The sequence below is a fragment of the Ailuropoda melanoleuca genome, chromosome 5, assembly GCF_002007445.2.
Source record: "Ailuropoda melanoleuca isolate Jingjing chromosome 5, ASM200744v2, whole genome shotgun sequence".
NCBI classification, from domain to species: Eukaryota; Metazoa; Chordata; class Mammalia; order Carnivora; family Ursidae; genus Ailuropoda; species Ailuropoda melanoleuca.
This window is the reverse complement of record NC_048222.1, coordinates 55,948,239-55,974,627: the sequence shown is the minus strand read 5'-3', so window position 1 is coordinate 55,974,627 and position 26,389 is coordinate 55,948,239. Positions and strand designations below refer to the sequence as shown.

The window sequence follows — 26,389 nt, the reverse complement described above, 5'->3', positions numbered from 1 at the left end:
CTGACCAAAACCTTCCAATAGCTTCTCATTACATTGAGTATAAAATTAGAATTCCCCACCATGACCTCCAAAACTTCACTCTTGCCAACTCCTCAGAACTCCCTTTTATCACAAAACTTTAGCCAAAGTAGATATCTTACTATCAAGTTCATTTTGACTTTGGTGCTTTTATACTTGTTTTTCCTTTTACCCAAGATTTTGGCATGGCTAGCTTACTCTCAACTCAAATCTCATCTACTCAAAGGGTCTTCTCTGGCCACCCTACTTGAAATCACTTCCTCATCTCTAATCCCATTACTCTCTATTCTATTATCCTATTTTATTTTCTTTGTTGTAGTGATAACTACCTTAAATCATATTATTTGCCTATATTTTGCTTATTACTTGTCTTCTCCCCTTATAGTAGGCCCCTAAGGGCAGGGATTTGTCTGTCCTGCTCATTTTTGTATCCCCAATATGCAGGACAGTGCCTGGTTCAATATATATTTATTCAGTAAATATTTGAATGGATTAGTTATTTACATGGTCATTCATGCTGCACGCTTAGCATGTTTAGCTCTGGGGCTGAAGTGAGTAATAGTTCTGCATGGCTACACCTGCTGGGGTGGCCCTAAGAAAGTCTAGCAGAGGTAACTGCAAAATACGGAGAGAGGGTTAAGGGTAGGATGAATCATTTCAGGCAAAGTTTAACAGTTTAGAAAATAATAGCATTATTCATTTTCCCCCAAAGTGTTAGCTTTTGACTTAAATTTCATATGGCTATAAGGCAAGATGCACATTCCACAGGGATGCCAACTTCCTTCATGTCTTTAAATTTCCAATTTATTATTATCTATGTCATGAATGTACGTTGCTGGTTGAAAGAGTAAGTAGATTCTGCCGACTTCAACAAATACTGAGCATGTCCTATATATCAGGCAGAGGGCCAAGCACTGGGGATAAATACAGTGTAGTTTCTGGTATGAAGAGACTCACAGTCAATGGGAAGCCTAAACTGAACGAAGTATTAAAATGCTGCGGTTAACTCGAGCCTGTGGGAGCACAAAGAGAGTACTGACTGTTCCACCTGCCTAGCATAGATAGTGAAGAGATTTCCAGAGATGACTAACACAGGAGCTGAGCCCTGTTGGATGAAGAAGGTAGAAGAGAAAGAGTATATTACAGGTTTAAGAAAGGCAAGCAGTTCTGTGGAATTATAGGCAATGACAGAAAGGCTAGCTGGAAGCTTGATTGCAATAGGTGCTTTGATGGTAAAGAATGGGAACAGGAGTTACTAAGGAGTTTTCAGTAAGAATATTTTTTGATCTGAGCTATTTTACAGAAAGAAAATGGTCAGGAATGTAGATGGCTTAGTACAACCTGGTCCCGCTTAGAGGAACTATATTCAATGTGCACACTACACCAGCAAAAACTCTGAAGCACTATCTCTGTACACATGTAGCAATGTCACTGTTTCCCACTGGAGGAATTTATTAGGAGACAAAATTTAAACTATATTCTCAAAGAATCTTTTTAAAAAGGCAATGTTGATTCCCTAGAAATATAGCCTAAAGAAATAATTAGAAATGCATATGGGGGCGCCTGGGTGGCACAGCTGTTAAGCGTCTGCCTTTGGCTCAGGGCGTGATCCCGGCGTTACGGGATCAAGCCCCACATCAGGCTCCTCCGCTATGAGCCTGCTTCTTTCTCCCACTCCCCCTGCTTGTGTTCCCTCTCTCGCTGGCTGTCTCTATCTCTGTCAAATAAAATAAATAAAATCTTTAAAAAAAAAAAAAAAGAAATGCATATGAAGTTTATACAAGATGTGCCTCAGAGAATTATTTACAAAAATAAGAAAATTAGAAACAAACTAATTATCCAACAATAGGGGAACATTCAACGCAGCTATGAAAAATGTTTTCAAAAAAAATGTTTAATGCCATATATGAGTTATCATGTCAAAAAAAGTGGAATACAAATTGTATATATTGCATGGGTTTTTGCATATATGCATATTTGCAGAAACCAAATAATACAGAGGTGAAGGATAATACTTTTCTCTAAAAAGTAGAAATTTTAACTGCTCTAGATTTCTTACATTTTTAATTGATTTTAGTTAAAGACTCACCTCTTCCAGGAATTCTCCTCTGACCCCTAGACCGGGCTAAGTACCTGTCTTCAGTACTTGCATGGCAGTAAATACCCCCATCATCATACACATCATACTGAAACCATCCACTTGTTTATCTCCCTCCTCCACAAATTGTGAATCCATAAAACAAGCAATGGCACATTAATCATCTTTGGTACATTGAGGATACTCAATATTTAGGGAAATAACATAAACCTAAGCATTCTTTTTTGGTTCAAAGCAGCCATATGTCTGGTTTTAATATACTGGAATAATAATTCAACTGGACCCAGTGAGATTGGTTCTATTGTTGAGCCCCATCGCTTTTTCCAATTCAAGCCATTAGGTTTGGGGTATGAGTAGAACTACAACATTCTCCCATGCCCCAACCTAGCACATGAATTTGAGCTCCCAAACTAATCCACTATCCCTGGACCCTGAAGGCCTAGTTAAATTTGACTTGGTGAAGGTCCTTACACATCTGCTGCCCCATGCCCATAGACCATAATTCTGGAAGTCCCTGGAAGAGCTTACAGCCTTGGGGTGAGGGTTGATATATCAAATGGTGTTTTCATTTCTCATATTTTAGAGGAAAGGGGGATGATAAAGTCCTTCTAATGTAATCCCTTTATTTCTCTCTAACATTACTTAACTCCCGAAGTCCCTAGAATTTTCTGCTTCCTGCATATAGCTAGATGATGACTTTCTGCCTGGATAGACTCTGGTCTTCTCTATTAGGAAGATGAAAGCTTTCGGTCAGAAAGTTGCCCTTTTAATCACTTTCTGGTAAACATTCTATATTGTATACTCCACTGTGTTCCAAGGTAAAATTTCTCTCCTTCAGGACAATGACAGGCTGGCCTCATACTCTCCCCAAGCCCTCTATGTTATCTAGCTATCAAGTGGTTTCAGATCTTATGGTTTTATTTGTAATCTGCAAAAATGTATTTAAATATGTGTGTAAGCAATCTTCTCTCTTCTGAATTTCTTTCCTAATCACAAGAGTCACTGCTGGGAACTGCATTTTTGACTCGGCTAATTGGGAGATCTCATGCCTGGGATGGTGGCCAATAATTAGGTACCATTTGAATAGACCTTATATTAGTTCAACATTATCAGCACCAGATTTGAAACTCAACATCAACAAATTTGCATGCCAATTCTAAGCATTTATGCTATGGTCCTTTGCATATTTATTTGTATGAACTCTGCTATAATCTCTAAGAGAGACATGTAGTATTCTAAAATGTTCTCAACCCAAAAAGGCCTATATTGAATATTGTTTTCCTATCACTTTGTATATTGATTCCCGTGTTCTTTCTTTCTTCTTTACCCCTAAAAGGAGAGTGAGAAAGAGATACAGAAAAAGGATTAAATTTGGAATACAGAAGAGATAAAAAGGAGAATCTGAAGATATTTGCCAATTCAGAATGATGGGTATCTCTGCTAGTCAATACATAAGAGTGACAACATCTCTGTGCCTCAACACCCACAAGAATTGAGGCCAAAGGCAAAGAAAAGAAGGATAAGAGTCTTACGGAACTACTTTCCATAATGAAGGATCAAGTGAAGAAAAAGGAGAAAGTCCAACAAAGAAAATAGGACATATGCTAAGCAATATTTCTCAAAGTGAGAGGTGATGTTGTAGCAGGTGATATTACCTGATGGGCAGCAAATAAAGGAAGCCATGACCCTTTTCCTATTTTTTTCTTTTTCTTGTTCTTACTAGGAAATTAGGCTCTGTTATTTTAAAAAAAACATTAACCTATTTCTATCACCCAATTTTTAGAAAGAAGTATTAGGTGAAGTAAGGCAATTTCTATTAAAATCATGTACCTGACAACTTATGGTGCATAGCTGTGACCCCAGAACCCATTTCTAATAAAGCAAGTGTTGGCAGAACTGAGTACTCAGGGGGGTTAAATCTGGCTGGTCCAGCCCCAGCTGATAGAGACAGTAAACAGGCTATATGGTAGAGGTCAGTAATTTCCAACAGATACCTAATAACTAAGTCTAGAGAGGGGAGGAAAAAAAAAAAAAGCCCTCAGCTCTCCCCTTTTGGCAGAAAGCTTTACTTTTTTACATTTTAAAACTATTTACAGTTCATATGGTTTCCAGACCCACTCTCCAGAAGCGAGGGCACAATTCCCTGCCTGAGTCTATGAGCTCTCCACATGTGATTTCCCAGGCAGTCAGCCAGATGAGCATTTGATTTGAAAATTAAGCCTTAAATTTAGCAGTGTGAAGAGGGAAAGTATGTCTGAACACAAATGCCTGGAAAGGGGTAAGGTAACCAGATGAGGCAAGCTGGATTAACAGGATTTGTTAGCCAGGCAATTCAGAAAGTCCTGCCAGAGGAAAGATCTGATGCAAACACAAAGAAGCCCATCTCTGCTTCTCTGTTCGAGTGTCTTGGGCATCCAGGTTACCACATTTTTGCTTTTCTGACATGCTACAATCTGGGGATAGCTGCAAAAAGAAACAGTAAGCACTGCTTCGGTGAGCTCTGCTAATTCAGAAATGAGGCCCAGATGAACCTAATCCTCTCTTTCTTTACACAGTCCCAAGCATGGTAAGGTGCAGCAATCGCAGGGAGACTCCCAGTAACCCAGAGCACCTGGATTAAAGATGGTTTTGGTAGCCAATGATCCCAAAGCAGACAGCGCTGTCAAGTGGAAATGATGGCAGACAACGATGTGCGCAGAACACATAATATGTGGATACCTCCCCTTACTCCACATTAGTTGCAGGGAAGAAAGGGGAGGGAAGAGGTAAATAACTAAAAAAAATTCTGATCTTGCCTCAAAATGATTCATTTAATTAACTTAAATGCATTTGGTTCATACATATAATTACTGAGCACTGACTACATGCAGGACATTGTTAAGTTAGGTGATAGGCATACAGAGACTGTCTCAGGCTCCAGTACCTCACAGTACTGCAAGGACAGACAGACAAGTACAGCAGTAGGCAACCACCTCTCTCCACATCTTTCCTGGAGCTTCTCCATTGCTTTCTCTCCCATGAAATAGTCATGAGCTTTTCCAAAGGTAAATCCTTCTATGTATTCCTTCTGTTCTTAGGGAAAAGATGCAAACTCTTAGCATGGTCTTCAAGTTCTGACTACTTTTCTAGCCTCATCTCACACAGCTCCTCTCTCAGTCATACTCTCTCTACTTCAGTCCCTGCTAATCACCATCCTCCTTCCCTCTGCAGGGCCTTGCACATGCTATTCCCGCTATAGTTCTTCTTCCCATCCCATCACTCCCCTTGCCTAATGACGGGCTAGTTGTCATTAAGTTCTCGGCTCACATTTTCTACTTTCTCTAAAAACCCATTCCTAAACTGCCTCACCTCTGCCCACTCCTTCCCCCACATACAAACCTTTCTTTAGATCCATAATCTTTCACTTAGCAGCATTTCCTTCAGCATGTAACTATACTCTACTTAGCATGATTATTTTATTAAGTCTACCTCCCCCTTCCCAGACACTAAGCTCCATGATGGCACGAGATCATATCTCTTTGGATTCACTGCATTTCTAGCACTTGGAAGGTCCTATAAAGTTCCTCTCCTTTCCCCCAATCCATTCTGTAACTTTCTCTTTTATATCTGACTCCTCTCTTCCACCACCACCATCATCATCATAATTGTCATCTTCATCATCACTATTACCATCTGATCCATCCATATACTTCCAAACTCCCATTTTCTGTTAGATCTCTTTATCCTATAGAACCACTCACTGACTTCCCCTCTTTGGCACCTCACTATCACGACAAAGCTGAATGAAGAGTATCAGAGTCATAGTATTTGGGGGCTGGGAGGGACCTTGAAGTAACTGGCCCAATGGTACTCAAACTTCAGTATGAGTAAGAATTCCATGAGGTGTTAATTAAAAAATAGCACCTTTCCCAAATCCTCCTCTTCTCCCCCTTCCTCTCAGCCCACTATTCAATTACCTTTTCAATGGCTGATCTTTCTTCTATGACTTATTCTGAGATAATATCCCTGCTACCAGCCTCCCAAAACATGTGTTGGAGTCCTCCCATGTGGGTGCTCCCAAAGCAACTCTTGCTTCCTTTTATCAGGGTACCTATTGCTGAAACAGAAGTCTGTTTATTTGTCCCCCTCTTCCCCTGGATTTCAGGCTCCTTAAAGGAAGGAACATGGGTCCTAATAATCCTTGTACCCTAGTATCCTGCACAGTGGCTGGAACAGACAAGTGTTACATAAATATAGGTGAATGAATACATTAGTGGTGAACATGGATCCCTGCCACTCCTCACGGCCCCTATAAAACTTCCACTTCATGTCCCTGATGATGCCCCAGCACATGCTGATTGACACAGATCAAATCAGATCAGCTGAATGAAATGGATCCACTGTTGACAAAACAGCTCCTTCAATCTTCACTAATTCTCCTGTGTTCTCCATGAAGCCCTCTCCAGCCTCAATTCCATTTCTCAATGTTGCACTTTCCTTCTTTTCCCCTGGAACTCCCCCATACTGAATTTAACATTAGACTCTAGTCACATTTAAAATCCAAAAAAAAGATGTGGTATGTATATACAATGGAATATCACACAGCCATAAAGAATGAGATCTTGCCATTCGCAACATGGATGGACCTAAAGGGAATCATGCTAACTGAAATAAGTCAGCCAAAGACAAACACCATATGATTTCACCCATATGTGGAATTTAAGAAACAAATGAACAAAGAAAAAAAGACAAAAAAATAAACTCTTAAATACAGAGAATAACTGGTGATTACCCGAGGCGAGGTGGTTGAGGATGGGTGAAATAGGTGATGGAGATTAAGAGTACACTTATCATGATGAGTGTTGAGTAATGTATAGAATTGTTAATCATTGTATTAAAATAATGATTAATATAAATATAACATTATGTTAATTATACTTCAATTTTAAAAAGGATCCAATAGGTACTGATAATGAAAAAATGCTACTTCTTTTCCAAAGCTTACAGAAAGCATATTCATTGCACCATGTATTTTCCATTAAAAAATACTATCAACATTCTTCACATCTTCAAAATCTATTCTTTCTCCGTCGTTAGAGTCCATTTCATTCCTTCTGTTCAGCATCACTATCTCAATTGCACTTTTTCTTCCTTGTCTCTAGTAACTGGTACACAATGCCACTGCCAGAGTTTTCTTTCCCTAAGTTGCTGACAATATCACTCTTACAGTCCCCAAATATCACAGGTTCCTTTGAGTCTTTGAATCTAGCTTAGAGATCAATACTTTTACTTTCCATGTTCTCTGCACCTCTTAATTTTCTTCTACTGTTGCACATCTAATCCTCACCAAAGATCAACAAGTAGAGATATATTTTTTTTAATTCCTGATATGAAATAGTGAAATAGATCTTAGTTTTTGAGAAGAGTACTCAAATTTAAAGGTAGTCTAATGTTCCCTTGAGTTACAGCTTCAGGGCACCATTTCCAACCAGCTTCCCAAACACTACCAAGGTTTTCTCCTACCTGGCATATGTTTATCTACAGAGTCTATGTACTGATGAGAATTTCTGAAAGCTGGATATCCTAATAAAATGAGTCATTTTGCTCACTTATCTTACCTATCCGCAAAAACAATGAAACGTGACAGCATCATGGCAATTCTAGAAATAAACTTGTTGCATACCATATATTATGATGTCGTATTTAAAGCAGAAATTGTGTCTTAGTTAACTCTGCATCCCCAGCATATATCATTCTGCTTGACAGATAATAGGCATTTAATAAATGTGTACAGAGTGAAAGAATGAACAAGTGATCAAATATAGAATCTCTCAATTAAAAGCTAAAAACAACTCAGTATTATTTTCCTAAATCTGCTATAATAGATTACCACAAACTGGGTGGCTTAAAGCAGCAAAACTTTATTCCCTCACAGTTCTACAGACTAGAAGTCCAAAGTCCCGGTGTCAGCAGGGTGGTGCTCCCTGTGGAAGCTCTAGGAAAGGATCTGTTCCAGCATCTTTCCCAGCTCCTGGCAGCTTTAGGCATTCCTTGACTTGGGACTGTAAAACTCCCATCTCTGCCTCCATCTTCACATTAATCTTCTTTTCTGTGTATCTTCCTCCCTTCTTTTCTCTTATGAAGACACTTGTGGGTGGATTACCAGGATGATCTCAAGACCCTTAATTATATATGCAAAACCCCTTTTTTTAAATAGATCATTCACAGGGGGAAAGGGCACATTCAAACCACAACAATAGGATATAATATAATCTCAAGTATTTTTAAAATAAATATTGTGTATAGGAGTAGAGAGGAAAAAAAAAAAAACCCTCTGACCTTCTAGGGTCTTGGAACTTAAGCTGCATTAGTTTACTTTTATGTTATATTCCCTCTTTTATTGACCCTGCTTGGTATTCTACTGGACATAGTATTAAACTCACTGTAAGTGTGTGTGTGTGTGTGTGTGTGTGTGTGTGTGTAAAAAAAAAAAAGGAGTAGAGAGGAAAAAGCAAAGATGGAGGAGGAAAGGGAGTGATAAAATGCCTTCACAAGCACACTGTAGTTTGCTCTGATCTGGGTGATGGAGTCAAGAGAAATTTCTATATTTTATTTATAGTCTTAAGTTTTTTAATTCTATACCCACGACAGATAGTATACCAATCTAAAATGCATGGAAGAAATTAACCCATTGAGATTATCTCAGGAGATCTAAAGAAAATGCCACTATAGTAGAAATGTATGTATAGTTAATTAATGATAAGTAGTCAATCGACAATGTTATTGACATTTGTCTGGTTTGGTATAGACAACCTGTGGGTTCTGATGAAAACCAAATTTACTCACTATAATACTATGATCTCATTTAGCTTTCAGATTTTAAGATCTTAAGAAAGCTTTGCCTCATTAATGTTCTAACAACTAAAATGCCTTTGTGGCTTAGGTGTGGGATTGTTTTTCCAAAAGAAATCCTATGACAACTGAGAAGAGATGCATAAACCTATTTTTTAAAAAGAGAGAGAATCAAGTTTTAAATGTTACATAGAGTTTGGTGTATTTTTTACTTTCATTATTATCTAAGATAAGTGGGTCCTACTTACAGAAGAGCCTTCTATTTTGGTAAGCAGCTGTGACAAGTTTGAGTTCAGAGCCAAGGAAGAACCAAACTACTTTGAGTAATAAAAGGGAGATAAATATGAGGGGCCCCAAACACTGAAAGAAGAGACTGGAGCCAAATAACTGAGCACTGAATGGGGGAAGGAGAGATTACAAAGGCCAGCAGCAGAGAAAGAGAACTATGGGGAAGAAAATGTTAAAATAGGATTTCACACTGTTAGCTGTGGGGTGTGTAAAATAAACTTGCTAATTTCTATCCCCCCCCACTCAAATCTTCAGTCAACTCTACCTTGCTCTCTAATGCCTTTATGGGGAAAGGGGCAGGGGATGTCTCTGAGGGAGCTTTAAGAGAAGGAAAAGGGAACAGCTAACATCTGGGTTACATCAACTTTAAAAAGAAATTAGGAGATGCCACTGAAAAGCTCATGTGCAGAGTTTTGAAAGTGTTTTAATTTCCTATTTTTTCAAGATGAACCTCATTTGGGGAAATAGTCATCATTCAGAAATCCACCACTTTAAAAAACTGTATTCATGCAATATAATAATTGATTACAATGGAAGATCATTTATAGGAAATATAACAATGTCACAGCTTCATGGCCTTCCATCTGCAAAACACAGAAACTGCCCAAGAAATTATCAATCCAAGACCTAAGAAATGGAAATTAATTTATCAAGGGTGAAACTACTTTTGAAACACTTTTACTGTGAGTTAGTAGCATGAGCTAAAAATTAAGTTAATTTTTGAATCACTTCCACTGAGTCCAAAAGTACCAAGACCACTCCTATTAGCTTGCTTTTGAATTCATTGCTATTTAAACCCACAATGGTGTGTCTTATTAACATTGTTTAAAAAAAGAATCAAAATGTTTGCCTCAAATTTTCTTTTAAATATGCAGACCCTAAATTGCTGTCCCCTACACCCAACAATACCATCATAACATATAAATTATCTGGGTAAGCCGGACATAAACTCAGTGAGTTTGTGTTCTGCCTGTGCTTAACTACAGAAGTCTCCACTCCAATTACAAGCCCACAAACCCAGATGAAGAGGAAGTAACTCAATGCAGGGTATATCTGTCCTCCCATGGGATCAACAGAATCCCAGAACCTCTCCCCCATTTACAAGAAGCATACAGACACACTACATATGTGTCAGCTTCAGGCTCAGGAAGTCCAACGACATTGTATTTTTTATTGCAGGTGCTCAAGGAGAAAAAGAAAGCGTATTTAATAAGAACAATAACCCTCTTACCCAAGACTGACATTTGGAATCAAATCTAGCAGAGGGGGATACCATATATGAAGTCTCCCTCTTCTGGGTAAGTTTTTTCCAAGAATTCAGCAGCAAATGATAGATCTTTTGACCATCTGTTCACATACCTCTAATCTGGCAGGACAAAGAAGGGAAGAGTTCCTTCATAGTTGTCTGAAGGATCTGCTAGCCACACTTCTGTATCACTGTCCAAATTTCCTCTAGGATATCTGCAGTTCAGAACTGATGCATGTATATGGGTGCTATAGAGCTAGTAACCGTAACATAAAATTTATACTCAAACTGTTTCAAATTATTGACGTTTGTGGATTTACATGGGCCACTAATACATTTTTTAAGATGTTATTTATTTGAGAGAGAGAGAGAGTGTGTGTGTGTGCACGTGCACAGGCCATGGGGGAGCAGGGGAGGAGTGGGAGTGGGGCTGATCCCAGGACTCAGATCATGACCTGAGCCAAAGTCAGATGATTAACCAACTGGGCCACCCAAGCCCCAGCCACTAATACATTTTTTAAAGCAAAACACGGGGTATTTTTTTTGTTTTCATGTTGCACTATGATTAAGAAGAGATAAACCTGGAACCTGGTGGTGATGGTCTGACAGCCACCCACTCAGGAAACAATCATGTTTGATGGAACTGAAACCTCCCAGGGTTCAGTCAATATGCTCAACCTGGTCCTACTCACACTTAATTCCTGGATGTTCTGATAAAGGCTGTTGTCAGTGGACTGAGAAATAATGCTTCAAGTTCTCATTACTTCACATAGGAAATAACGTGTTCATGTAATCATCCTAGCTGAGTTTTATAAATACGTCACAAAAACTCAGTCTTATGGAAAAGGGATCAATTCAGAAAGATCAAGAAATTATATTTTAAAATTGAGGGGCGCCTGGGTGGCTCAGTCGTTAAGCGTCTGCCTTCGGCTCAGGGCGTGATCCCAGCATTACGGGATCAAGCCCCACATCAGGCTTCTCTGCTGGAGCCTGCTTCTTCCTCTCCCACTCCCCCTGCTTGTGTTCCTTCTCTCGCTGGCTGTCTCTATCTCTGTCAAATAAATAAATAAAATCTTTAAAAAAAAATTATATTTTAAAATTGAAACATACTAAATATCAAGCAATAGGAAAATGAGTTATTTCAATTATGAGACATGCACTCAACCAAATGTTATACAGCCCTTAAAAATTATGTGTATAATGACCATATTAAAGACATTGGGAAAATGGTAATGATATGATGTGAAGTGAAAACAGAAGGATACACACACACACACACACACACACACACAATTATAAGACATCTTGGCACAGAACAAAAGACAATAAGGAAAAACAAGAAAATAGTAACAATAATTACTTTTGGACAGCAGGAAGTATGGATATTATTTTCTTCCTTCTACTTTTTCTTATTTTTCAAATTTCTCTTAATGGACATATGCTATTTTCATAACAGGAAAAAAAAGACTATATGCTAAAGGAAAAAAATGAAAAATTTTCAATACTGATATCCAATGGAAGTTATCAATCAATCAAAATGGAAAAGTTGATTAAACAAAAAGAAAATTTGTTCCTACTGAAATTTGTTTTCACAATTACGCAGCATCTAGCATTACCAGACTGGAGTACTGCAGAGACAATACACTGCAGTAGTAAAAGAAAGTCCATATTTTTCCCTATAAATACACAGATCCCCCCCAAAAAAAGAAAAAAGACTGAATAAGATTGATGTGTGTTTCTATGAAAGTGCTTGAGAGACTTAAGCAAAATTTACTGATGCTCAAGAAAGTATAAAATGAAATGTGTTGCACAAATAGCTGATGGTCAAAAGCCATTTAAAATCTAGAGATGTTGGGGCACCTGGGTGGTGCAGTCATTAAGCGTCTGCCTTCGGCTCAGGGCGTGATCCCAACATTCTGGGATTGAGCCCCACATCAGGCTTCTCTGCTGGAGCCTGCTTCTTCCTCTCCCACTCCCCCTGCTTGTGCTCCCTCTCTCGCTGGCTCTCTCTCTCTAATAAATAAAATCTTTAAAAAAAATGCTTTAATAAATAACTAACTAAAAATAAAATAAAATCTAGAGATGTCAAGGAAACATCCAGACTGAAAGGGTACTTTCACTGCAGCATCTGAACCCACATTGCTCTAATGCAAAAGTGTAAGTTCAGAAGATATCAGGGAAATAAAATATTAAGAAAAAGTGGTACTGAGCCTATTTGTTAATGGTGACACAAACCATAAGGCTGGCAGCCTTTAAGATCTCACAGGGAATCTTGGGCTGAGAATCAAGAGACTAGGCATGTAGCACAGAGTCCATTTTCTTCTCCGCTGAGTTCTCTCCCATGTATCTAAAGGTGTTATACTAAGCAGTGTCATCCAAAAGAAATAGAATGCCAGCCACAAATGTAAGCCACATAAGTAATTTTCAATTTTCTAGTAACCACATTTTTTAAAAAAGTGCTAAAAAAGAGCTTTCCCTTAAAGTCAGGAACAAGACAAGTATGTCACTCTCACCATTTTTATTCAACATAGTACAATAAATCCTCGCCACAGCAATTAGGCAACAAAAAGGAACAAAAAAACATCTAAAATGGTAAGGAAGAAGTAAAATTCTCACTCTTTGCAGATGACATGATATATATGTAAAAGACCCTAGACTCCACCAGAAAACTAGAACTGATAAATGAATTCAGTAAAGTCGCAGGATACAAAATCAATGTATAGAAATCAGTTGCATGCTTATACACTAATAATGAAGTAGCAGAAAGAGAAATTAAGAAAATAGTCCCATTTATAATTGTACCAAATAATAAAATACCTAGGAATAAACTCAACCAAGGAGGGGAAAGACCTGTACTCTAAAAATGATAAAACACTGATGAAAGAAAGTGAAGATGATACAAACAAATGCTCATGGGCTGGAAGAACAGATATTGTTAAAATGTCCATACTACCCAAAGCAATCTGCCTATTTAATGCAATTTCTATCAAAATACCAACAGCATTTTCCACAGAACCAGAACAAACAATCCTAAAAATTTATATGGAACCACAAAAGATCCCAAATAGCCAAAGCAATCTTGAAAAAGAAAAACAAAACTGAAGGTATCACAATCCCAGATTGCAAGTTATGTTACAAAACTGTTGTAATCCAAACAGCATGGTACTGGCACAAAAATAGATCCACTGATCAATGGAACAGAACAGAAAACCCAGAAGTAAACCCACAATTTTATGGTCAATTAATCAACAAAGGAGGCAAGAATATGCAATGGGAAAAACACAATCTCTTCAACAAGTGGTTTTGGGAAAATGGACAGCTACATGCAAAAGAATGAAACTGGACCGCTTTCTTACACCATGCACAAAAATAAACTCAAAATGGGTCAAGGATCTAAATGGGAGACCTGAAAGCATAAAAATCCTAGAAGAGAGCACAGACAGTAATTTCTGACATCAGCTGTAGCAACATTTTCCTACATAAGTCTCCTGAAGCAAAGGAAACAAAAGCGAAAATAAACTATTGTGAGTAAATCAAAATAAAAAGCTTCTGCACAGCAAAGAAAACAATTAACAAAACTAAAAGACAGCCTACTGAATGGGAGAAGGTATTTGCAAATGATAAAGGGTTAGTATCCGAAATAGATGAAGAGTTTATACAACTCAATGCCAATAATAATAATAATAATAATAATAATCCAATAAAAAAAGGAGAAGATACAGAAGACATTTCTCCAAAGAAGACATACAGATGTCCGAAAGACACATGACAAGATGCTCAGCATCACTAAGCATCAGGGAAATACAAATCAAAACCACAATCATCTCACACCTGTCAAAATGGCTAAAATCAAAAACACAAGAAACAAGTGTTGGAAAGGATATGGAGAAAAAGGAACCCTCCTGCACTGTTGGTGGGAAGGCAAACAGGTGCTACCACTGTGAAATACAGTATGAAAGTTCCTCAAAAAATTAGAAATAGAACTATCATATGATCCAGTAATTACACTACTGAGTATTTAACCAAAGAATACAAAAACACTAATTTAATGGGTAAATGTACCCCTAAGCTTATCACAGCATTATTTACAACAGCCAAATCATGGAAGTATTCCAAGTCTCCTTCAATAGATGAATGGATAAAGAAGAAATGGGGTGTGTGTGTGTGTGTGTGTGTGTGTGTATATATATATATATATGCATAAACATATATATAAGTAATTTACTGGAATATTAGTCATAAAAAAGAATGAAATCTTGCTATTTGCAACAACGTAGATGGATCAAGAGTATAATGCTAAGTGAAATAAGCCACTAAGAGAAGGACAAATATATTATTTCACTCATATGTGGAATTTAAGAAACAAACGAACAAAGAAAAGAAAGAGAAAAACCAAAAAAATAGACTCTTGACTACAGAAAACAAACAGATGGTTACCACAGGGGAGGTGGATGGGAGGATGGGTGAAATAGATGAAGGGGATTAAGAATACACCTATCTTGGGGCGCCTGGGTGGCTCAGTCGTTAAGCATCTATCTGCCTTCGGCTTAGGGCGTGATCCTGGCATTCTGGGATTGAGCCCCGCTTCGGGCTCCCTGCTCCACTGGGAGCCTGCTTCTTCCTTTCCCACTCCCCCTGACTGTGTTCCCTCTCTCGCTGGCTCTCTCTCTCTCTAATAAATAAATAAAATCTTAAAAAAAAAAAAAAAAGAATACACCTATCTTGATGAGCACTGGGTATTATATGGAACTGTTGAATCACTGTATTGTACACCTGATACTAATATAACTCTATGTTAACTACACTGGAATTAAAATTTAAAAGAACAAAAATTTTCTTAAAAAATCAGGTAAAGTTCATATTAATAACTTATTTAACCAGTATATATAAAATATTGTCATTTCAAAATGAAACCAATATATAAAAATTTTAATGACATATCTTACATTCTCTTTTTTGATGCTAAGGCTTCAAAATCCAGTAGGTACTTTAAGAGCACATCTTACTTTGGACCCACCACACTGCAAGTGTCCAGTAGCCCACATGTGGCTAGTGGCTGCCTAACTGGATAGCAGGAGATCTCTACATGCCTTTCCTTGTCTAAAATCCATATGAGTATAAATGTTGATGGGACAGAGCAAACTGGAAGTTGCATAAATATGTGAAAGTCAGCAAATGATTCCACAGTGGACAAGATACATAATGGGAAAAGAAATAAAAGACAAAAATGGGAAAAATTAGAATTTAAATTTCTGAAAGAAAGAAAAACATGGCAAATTGACCAAGTTTTTGACTAAAGATGTGAGACAATTAAAAAAAAAATTAAGCATTACAGAATTATTTCTTTGTAAGGATATTTATTATGTGGAAAAACTATGCTTACCATTTTAAAAATTAATGTAATTCCCTTCCTTAGATATCTTTTAAAATTAGACAAATACAGACATAAAGATACATACATGGACATAGGATGCCTTCAATTGGGAGTTCTCAACTTTACGTGCATCTTGGAAAATTGAACACTGGGGTCTCACCTCCAAGACCCTCATTTAATTACTCTGGGGTGTCACTGGGGCTCTGATACAATGGGCAGCCCAGGTTGAAAGGCACCAGATTAGATGACCTATGCGGGGACTATCACAAACCCTCTCATTGTCCCTCACCTGCCCAGTTGCTCCCAGCATGGTCAAGAATGTTAGCACAACTTGAGACACCCTCTCAAGAAACACTAAGATAGCTATTGGTATTCATACATGCCATCAGCAAATGGTACAGTAGTCCCCCCTTATCTGCAGGGGACACATTCCAAGACCCCCAGTAGATACAGAAAACCACAGATAGTACCAAACCTTATACTGTTTTTTTCCTATACATACATACCTACACGAGACACAGTAACAGACTAACAAAAACTAATAAAATAGAACGATTATAACAATATACTTAATAAAAGTTATGTGAACATGGTGTCCCTCTCTCAAAATATCCTATTGTACTCACCCTTCTTCTTGTGATGATGTGAGATGATAAAATGTCTACATGATGAGAGGAAGTGAAGTTAATGACACAGGCACTGTGATGCAGCATTAGGCTACTATTGGCCTTCTGATGATATGTCAGAAGGTAGATCACTTGCTTCCAGACCATGGTTGAGCACGGGTTACCGAAACCATGGAAAGCAAAAGTGCAGGGAAAGGGGGGGGGGCTACTGTATATCATAGCTCGAGGCAAAAATGTGCACTTCCTATTCAGCAGTCACGTTAATTTCTACAATATGGAATCATGTCACCTCTACTTAGTTTTAAAACTAAAGTCAGCAAATTTTGTCAAAGGCTAATATAACACATATCACCTAAGCACTTTCACATAACAGATTGCAAACACAGAAGATTGGTCTTAATTTGAAAGGAATATGAGAAACAAAATTTAAAAAATTGGAAAAGAAGGTTATAAAAGGAAGGGTTTATCGCTCTAATTATTTTGTGACTTAGGTTTACAGGGCTTAGCATTACAGCTTACACAATGCTAAGAACATAGATGAGTAATGTGTATAATACAAATATATATATTACATACAGGTAAACTACATCTATAGTATGTAACTATGCTTATATTCCTACGATTGTATACAAAGCCCTTCCAATACAAAATAAATAGTGAAGTCCATAGTTACAAAACATTCACGAAGGGGCAGAATTCTAATGTAGGCTCTTACTTGCCATGGGACCTGGACAAGTCACTCCCTTTCAGGGCCTTAATCTCTCTATCTCTAAAATGGAGCCCTATCACCCACACCTTGGGGGTTTTTTATGAAAGTTAAATGTGTAAGCCCTGCAGCCCACACATGCTAGTTGCTCAATAAATATGTATTGAACCTGAATGTAGCTGCCCACCTTCCTCACTTCTGAGCACAGAAGAGAGAACTACAGCCCAGAAGGAAAATTAATTGCTCGAAGTCACACAGTGATCACTTACATGGACCCAGGTTCCCTGAAATTGCTCAAAGTCAAACAGTGATCACTTACATGGACCCAGGTTTCCTGACTGGTGCTTTCATCCCACCTCCTTCCCCTCAAAAATGTCTACCCTTAGGCTGACGATGCCTCCCCTCTTTCCAAGACAAGCCTATGATGGCTCCTGCCCTAGCACGAAGACCCCAAGTCCAAGACTTCCTGCTAGGAGCACACAAAGGAAGCCACAAGTACCTGGCTGTACCCACCCCACTATGACACTGGCCTCTGGCAACACCTGGGCTTCCCTGATCCACTCCAGGCATCTTCCTTTATTCCTGGATTGGGACCCAGAAGTGCCAAGGATAGACCCAAAAACATTTTCCTAGTATTTTCCATGACCTTTTCAATAGGATCTAGTACATGTTAACTACTGCTTCACATTAGATTCCCTAGAAACAGATCCTGAGGTAAGGATTCACGTGCAAATGATTCATTAGTAAAGTACTTTCCAGGAGAAACTGGTAAGGAACCTGAGAAGAAACACTGGGGAAAGGGAAAAAACCACACAGGGTGTGACTCCGGGCAAAGTCCCATCCTGTGTCTGATCTCAAGGAGTGCCTGAGGTGACAAATTAAGCTCATAGCTTGCTCAACTTGAGGCAAGGGCACTGCTCTTTCGTACTCTTGCACCCATCAGTCTTTGGCTCCAGTGAGTCACTGGAGGGCAGTGTTCTGAAGAAAACAGCAGGTGCAAGCACTTATAAACAATGCACACCGAAGCCAGGGATGAGCACAGAAGACAGTGGAGATCTAGGCAGAGCCCCAACAGTATTCTCCACAACCATCAGCTCCAAGGGGGGACTCCAAGCTCCCTGGGATATCTCAGATCTAAGCCCATTTGATCTCTCCAATTTTTCAAAATCTGAAAAGTAGAAAGCCAGTCTCCATAGCCTGAGTACATTTTACAAAGACCACCACCCCAGCCACTGGAACTGGCCAATAATGGAACTCAGCAAAATTAAACATATCAAACTCCTCTGGAAGATTGTTCTTTCAACAAGGATACTTGCTACTGCTCAGTTTGAAAATTAAATAGACATTGTGCTCAAGGGATACAGATGTGATCAAGAGATGACCCCTGCCCTAAAGGAGCTCACAGCAATGGGTAATCTTATAAACAGAAAGTCTTGCCTGATTTCTTACCAAATCCTAAAGAATGCTCCATACTCAATGATACGTGCTTCTCCCTTCAACTTTATAGGATCAGCAACAATACATATCAAAAGCTCACCCACATGTAATTAGAAAGAGATGCTACTTCATAAGGAATGAACGGAAAGCTAAATGAAACCACAAAAGAGTAAAACTAATACTGCTTCTAACAATAATGATAATGATAGCTAGCATGTGTGGAAGGCATACAATCACCAATTTCTGAACATGTAAGTTCCTGGATTAATCCTTTGGCCTCCAAGTAGAGGCCCCAGTATCTATCACTGCCCAGGTATTGCCACAAGATTTAACTGGTAATTTGAGGGACATTACAAGATATGCTAGGGCCATTATTTCAAATTCATTATGTAATTGTACATATTTTAAACATACTTTATATGAGATGATACTTCAAAGGATTAAGATTATCAAATGCTCCTTGGGGAATTAGTCATACCATATTAATGGCAGATCTAATACACAGTCAGAACTGCAAGACTCGAGAAAGTCCAGATATGAAACAATACAGTTCAAAGCTACACACCACATTAGCTTACAAAGATTCACCACCTCTTTGGAACTTGCTCCAGACCATAGAATCATTTAGGGTCAAGACTAAACTCATCCTTAAAGTCCCTCTGAGCGTAAAATCCGTGCTTTTAAACACAATACTATAGTGGCAACAATTAAAAACCTGCTCACATTGGAAATGAACCACCTGGTTCCAGGCAGCTCTATGGTTTATCCATGTCACACCTGAATCACACTTTCAGAGGCTCTGTCTCTACCACTGTAGTTTTAAAGTATGAACATTTTCCTTCATTGTGCATTTAACACTATTTTCTAGAAGAAGCAAATACAGAAAAACTGTATGTATTCGTTACATTATTAGTGATCAGTCAACATTTTAGTTATGGAAAGAGATTAATTACTCCAATCCTACCAATTATTATCTAGATTACACCTAGTTATGGAAAGATATTAGTTACTCCAATCCTACCAATTATTATCTAGATTACACCTAGTTATGGAAAGAGATTAGTTACTCCAATCCTACCAATTATTATCTAAATTACACCTAGTCCCATCTTTATCATTTATTGGAATTTCCCATTTCATGTGATTATTTTATGATATTCCCTTTAAAAACTATATTCTTCACAGTATCCAAATGATTCAAAATCATCGGCAAATGTGATTGACGGCCAGAATAAAGTATATTTAAGTTTACTTTGTCACATGTTATTATTAGCAAAAAAAAAAAAAAAAAAAAAAGCNAAAAAAAAAAGGCCAAAGAGTAAGAAACAATGGAATAAAGTTTTGAAATTTACTTTTGCTAAGTTTTCTGGAGGTGTTTCTGCTGTTATTGGTGTGTAAATACATGTTTCAACATTTCAAATTCAAGAATCATTCTCATATTTATCAATTTAATAACAATAAAAATCTGTTATGGTGGCTAATCCATTCCAAATTCAACTATCAAGTAAATGTAAGATTCTTATCACTATCACTTGATACAGCAACGTGTCAAAGTCTCTCTAGCAATATTTCCCAGAAATTAACAATTAAATAATTATATATTTATGAAATGTCGACTACATACAAGACATAGCATAGATGCCAATTTTAAGTAGTATTAGATCTAAAAATGAAGTGATAGTGATGAGTCTGTGTTCCACAAAACAAACTCCATAGGGATTTGAAGTTGAATGGGTAGCACAAGCATTGGCTGAACGTTAAAAAAAAAAAAAAAAGCCATGAAGATAAAATTTACTTACGTTGTAGTTTTTAATAAATTGAAAGGGAAAAGTAACATCTACTTAATTAAAAGAGAAAGCCACCAACTGTCAAGACCTGTTTTGTGGTCCCAGAAATCTTAAAAATAACCCAAAGAGTTTATTTCTTACTTGCTGTCGATGAGCACTTCAGATAGCCGGTTATTCACCTGATTATCACTCTTATGGCGAAACTGAAAGTCAAAAGGTTTGCGAAAGAAACATTAAATCATACTTTGTCAGCACAAAAAGGAGCACTAAAAATACTTTGAGTTCATCTATTTAGACAGTAACACCGCCAATCCAAAATTAGCAGAGTTTACGCTTACCTTGAACCCAGCTCCACGTGTTCTAAATGTGAATCAATACCCTTCTCACTAATCCTTACCCTGGGTGTTACCAATGGAAAAAGCCTAGCCACATGCTCGAATTCCCACACATTTTTAGGTGCTTCTAAGAAGACAATATGTTCTTGACTCTGCCACACAGTTCCAGAGAAAACTATACATTTTGAGATCTTCAACAAGGAAAGGAGCTTCCATTTCTCTCACATATGTGCTCAATACTTCATTGGAACATCAGTCATTCTTTTTTATGGATTTCTTTGAAGCCAAGAAATTACTTGTAATAACATGTATTTTTATTCTCCAGAAATTCTAATTGTTAACAGTAATCTTATGACATACTGAGCATTTAAAACAAAACTCAAAATACAATACTGAACCACATTTGGTATGGATTTGTTTTTTTATGTCCCAGTGATACTATTTCTTTTTGTATATTCCAGTAATGTAAACATCTTATACTGCTTAGAAGAATCCAAGTATTAGGAGTACTCTACTAAACTCATAAATTAACAGCCATTCAGATAAGACTACTGTCAAAATTAGTGCTTTTTCATTAAAAAAAATTCAAAACACTGTATCAATATCACAATATATAAAATGTTTCAACTAGTCCTGCTCTTTTTCAATATCCTTCCCAAACCTATCCCAATCTATTCTGCTATTCCCAGTGCATGCAAGTACTCTGACTGCCAGGTACAAGTTAGTGGACATTATCAGGAAAAATACGATACTTAGCATTTGCTAATATGAAAACATTTATAATATCAGTAGAGGACTAAATTAAGCCAGCCCATCATTGGCATGCAAATTTCTCCTTCCCAATAGAACAACAGAAATATTATTTTGTCTGAGTATAGCTTTTGATGAGGGTGTTGGATATTCTGTGTTTGTTCCTCTATATCCAAACTCCATCTTCTGCACTCTGCCCTTGTTAGGGAAGCTGGCCTATAAGGTCCTTTCCCTCTAGCTCCTGGTTTGCTCTGACCAATAGGTGGTTCTGGCAGAAGATCAGAGTAGCCAGAGGACAGTGAAATCCATTATCCCTCCCCCCACCCACCGCTGCCCCCAGCTTCCTTCAAGCTGATTTAGCTTGAAGGCAGCCCCAGCTGTCATAAGCAGAAGTCAGATACGGTAATTGCTTCCTCCCATTGCCCCTTCAGACAGAGAGATAGTATTGCCATCCATGTTGCAGAACTACATGCTTTTCTTTGACAACTTTTATTTTGTCCTTTTGTACACAGTGCCTTCATTATTAATCTTTCTCCAACCTTACTCATTTCAGGGTGACATCTCTTTCCTGTCAAGACCATGATTGACAGATATATCTGGGTTTTGAACCCATACATATTATCAGAAAAATAAAAGCATATTCAAGAATTCTGCAGTAGAGACAAAAGGAGACTGAGCATTTAGTCACATCTGTATCTAACCTGAAAATAATCCCCTAAACTGACTAGCTGGGAATCACAGAAAAGGACCGATCAGTTCACCCCCTGAAAGCTGAGCAGCCCGTTCTCTGGGCCTCAAAATAAGCCACTCTCGCTCCAGCTCAGGTTTTGCCAAGAAGTCTTGGTATTGGAACACAATCTGGTAGGACTAGAAATGGTAGTCTCATGCCCAGGCTCACTCTTCTTGACAATTTCTACTCTAGAAAGAGATATGAAAACTTAGAGAGGAGCTGCCCAGGACAGGAAGGGAGCAGAGGACTAGCATGAACTGTACACCCATTATGAAACAGGCTCTGTGCTATGTGGTTTCCACACAACATCTCATTTTGTCCTTCCAACAGTCTGGTGTCATTAGCCACATGATACAGACAAGGAAGGGTTCAGAGAAGTGGTTTCACTCATACCATACTGTCAGAACATAGCAGGATAGGATGTCTTTCTTCAAAGCTCATGTTCTTTCTACTCTACCATTTTCCTCAACTATTAGGTGTGACTATAATGAATAAGACATTTAAAGCCAATATGTAGAAACTCAGGCATCTAAATACTATTTCCCTGAAAGATCAGATGTTGTGGAAAAGACACACCATTTACTCCAGAGTTGTCATTACAGAAATCATTGTTAAAATTTCTTCTCCTAGGGGCGCCTGGGTGGCACAGCGGTTAAGCATCTGCCTTCGGCTCAGGGCGTGATCCCGGCGTTATGGGATCGAGCCCCACATCAGGCTCCTCTGCTATGAGCCTGCTTCTTCCTCTCCCACTCCCCCTGCTTGTGTTCCCTCTCTCGCTGGCTGTCTCTATCTCTGTCAAATAAATAAATAAAATCTTTAAAAAAAAAAAAAATTTTCTTCTCCTAGAATTACTTGGTGCATTCTTTGGAATGTCCCCTTACTCTTTGAAGATGGAGCTATTTACCCTTAGAAAAGACATGAAGAGATGTCTTATGTTCGGAAATATACAAAACCTTCTCTTAGAAATCAGGTAGGGTAAATATGTTTTTTAGGGGCTAAGAAATGGCATTTGTTTCCAAAGCTGGGTGAACACAAAATTACAAGATTGGCTTTCTTCTGTACCTTGCACACTGACCATGAAGGCAATTCCGTATGAGGAGCTCCACAGTACTTTGAACAATGGCAACCTCACAGGAATGAATAAATTCCGAAGCTGACCACTTTTAAGTGACATGATTCATTACTATGAACAGGTCCTGTGTGTTAGTTAAAAATCCTGCCTCGAAGGTTGTAGTCACAATATGAACCATGAAATACATTAGACACTTCATCAAAAATGAAGAGAGTCATATCATTTGTATCATACAGAAACATGGTATATGAAGACATTGTATACATGGATAATTTTCAAATAAGTCACATCAAATTGTCAATTTATCAAAAAATTATATATAAAACAACTATGAGGAAGGATCATATGAACCAACTTGCTAAGCACAAATCTCCCCATCCCATTTTCCCATACTCAACCACTCTCAGTAGGGCTGGGTTCCCACCTTCTCCATGAAGCCTTCCCTAATTCTCCTTCGCACACTCCACCTCCACTACCAACTAGCCTTTGAAGGGCATCTTCCTCCCACAAAGAACCAAGGTGCTTCGTTTTATTATGACTCATAACTTGTTTATGTCATATTATTGTTATTTGTGTGCATGTCTCATCTTCCCTTGCTGGATTTTAAGCTTTTTTAACTTTGGGTTCTGTGTATGTTTTACTTTTGCATCCCCCATACACCTTAGCAGAGGGGTGTGAATAAAGGCCAGTGTTCCAAAGCCAAACCAACTCAGGTAGGCTATAAGTTAAACCCTAGAACAACCACTGTATATATGCCTACAAAGCCAATAATAAAGATAAGAAGGAATCACAAAAATACTCAGTCTTAAAGAAAAATGGAACGAAGAACCAATGAGGCATACAGAAAGCAGTAACAAGATGATAGATTTAGACCTAATCATAATGATATTCATATAAAATGTAAATAGGTTAAACTTTCTAATTAAGAGATTTTCAGGGGTGCCTGGTTGGCTCGGTCATTAAGCATCTGCCTTTCACTCAGGTCATGATTTCAGGATCCTGGGATCAGGTCCTGGAACTGAGTCCCACATCAGGCTCCCTGCTCCACAGGGAGCCTGCTTCTCCCTCTCCCACTCCCCCTGCTTGTGTTCCCTCTCTCACTGTCTCTCTCTTTGTCAAATAAATAAAATTTTTAAAAAAGATTTTTCAGATTGTGTAAAAAATCATTACTAGTTATATGCTATCTACAAGACACCCACTTTAAAGACATAGATGAGTTAAAATAGACAATAGGAAATATGGGCATGAGTTCACAGGAGAGGCCTAGGCTAGAAATATAAATATGTAAGTCATTGGGATACAGACAATTATTGAGGCTAGGCCACACGCAATCACCCAGAGTAAGAATATAACCTTTCTAAATTTAGAATGTTTGGTTTGTGCAAGACTGTGTTTTAAATTTTTGCATTTTAATGACCTCCCTTGGCTTATGCAGACTTCAAAATTCTCTATTGTTTTATACTTCACTTATTTACATTAATTGCCTGACTTTTGAAGTGATTTAATTTTGCAACTCATGGTATAATGAGCACAGGATGTGAGAGTACCTAATATCTACCAATTCCCAAAACTTAGAGAAAAACATATGATATAGGATAAATAATACTTCACTGGGTAGCAGCAAGTTTGTGTTCTAAATGTGGTCTTACCACTAATTGGTTGTATGATCATTAGTAAGTCACTAGTTCTTTAGAGACCTTGGTTTCCTCATCTGTAAAATGAGGGAGTAAGTCTAATTATTCAAGCTCTCTTGCTTTTAACATAAACAGGCTCTGGTTCTATGACATCCGTACTAGTCACTAAAGAAATAGAATAAGAGTTTTACATAAGACTGACCAAAAGAGCTCCATTCAAAAATTCCAAGTGGATCACAATTTTTTTATTTTTGAGAGGTCACAATTGAAATTGAGACCTCAAAAATGCTCGAAAGCAAATACTCACATAGTCATCTGTGGCATCTTTCATGGCTGTCATAGTTATTACCAGGACCAAAGGCACAAGGGTGGTAAACCAGGTCAAGGAGGAGATTTCTGGAATCAGCTAAAACAAACATTTCAAACAGTTTAGGGCTTTTAAGTTAGGAAACACATCTTCCAAATTTTGTCATTATATATGACTCACAGAAAGAAATGGGATTATATTCAGTTATTTGTACAAATGCAGAATAACTTTCATTAACTAAGTATTTGCATTCACTTATAAGACACATAGAAGTGTCACTGAACAAATTTTCAGGCTACTTGACAAAAAATAAAATTTTTATACCAACTTGAGAAGTAAATTTCTTGAAATTTTTTAGATAATCTCTCCCCAAGATGACCATGTCACTTGTCTTTTCTCTGCTTCTCATCTCAACTTTTAACAATTTCACTAACTTTTCACCAATTTCAAAAGAGAGATTCTTTGAGCATCTACTTTGCACCAAACACTGTGTCAAGTACTTTCCATATTTTATGTCATCTGACCCTCAGAAAGTTCATCGAGTTAGATTCTGTACCAGAGTTGTTTTGCACACACCCATAGGATTTGTATTCCATGTAACTAGTACCCCCAGTGCACAACCTAGAATACATTATGAATAGTGCCCTGGAGTCAGGAAATGCTGCAGTCCTAGGTATCATTTTCCCATTTTGTGATTAAGTACCTGAGAGGTCACCCTGCTGGGCCAAGAACATACACTGCTAAAATTTGAACCTATATCTATTTGACTCTAAAACCACCCACATGAGGGGGCGCCTGGGTGGTGCAGCCGTTAGGCGTCTGCCTTCAGCTCAGGGCGTGATCCCAGAGGTCTGGGATCGAGTCCCACATCAGGCTTCTCCACTAGGAGCCTGATTCTTCCTCTCCCACTCCCTCTGCTTGTGTTCCCTCTCTCGCTGGCTGTCTCTTTCTCTCAAATAAATAAATTTAAAAAAAAATAAAAATAAAAAAAAATAAAACCACCCACATGAGACATAATGACAGTTGACAGGACTCTCTTAGAAACGTGGTTTTCAAATGGAGTTTGATATGGAGCTGCTTCCGAGACATCAGGTAGGGAAGAGTGGGGTGGATGTGGTATGTGGAGATCAGGCCCATCAAAAACAGCTCT

The 26,389-nt window shown here is 38.1% G+C and overlaps 1 protein-coding gene across 7 annotated transcripts in view; it reads right to left on the bottom strand.

Moving 5' to 3' along the window:
* The window catches only part of ATP8B4 (ATPase phospholipid transporting 8B4 (putative)), a 247,199-nt gene that overhangs the window by 133,396 nt on the left and 87,414 nt on the right, over positions 1-26,389 (bottom strand). For all 7 annotated transcript variants that reach the window (XM_034660997.1, XM_034661000.1, XM_034660999.1 and 4 more), the window contains exons 5-6: positions 25,240-25,338; positions 20,553-20,614 (exon numbers count right to left, since the gene is read on the bottom strand). In XM_034660997.1, coding sequence (XP_034516888.1) covers positions 20,553-20,614; positions 25,240-25,338 — 161 coding nt within the window. The remainder of the gene's footprint in view (positions 1-20,552; positions 20,615-25,239; positions 25,339-26,389) is intronic.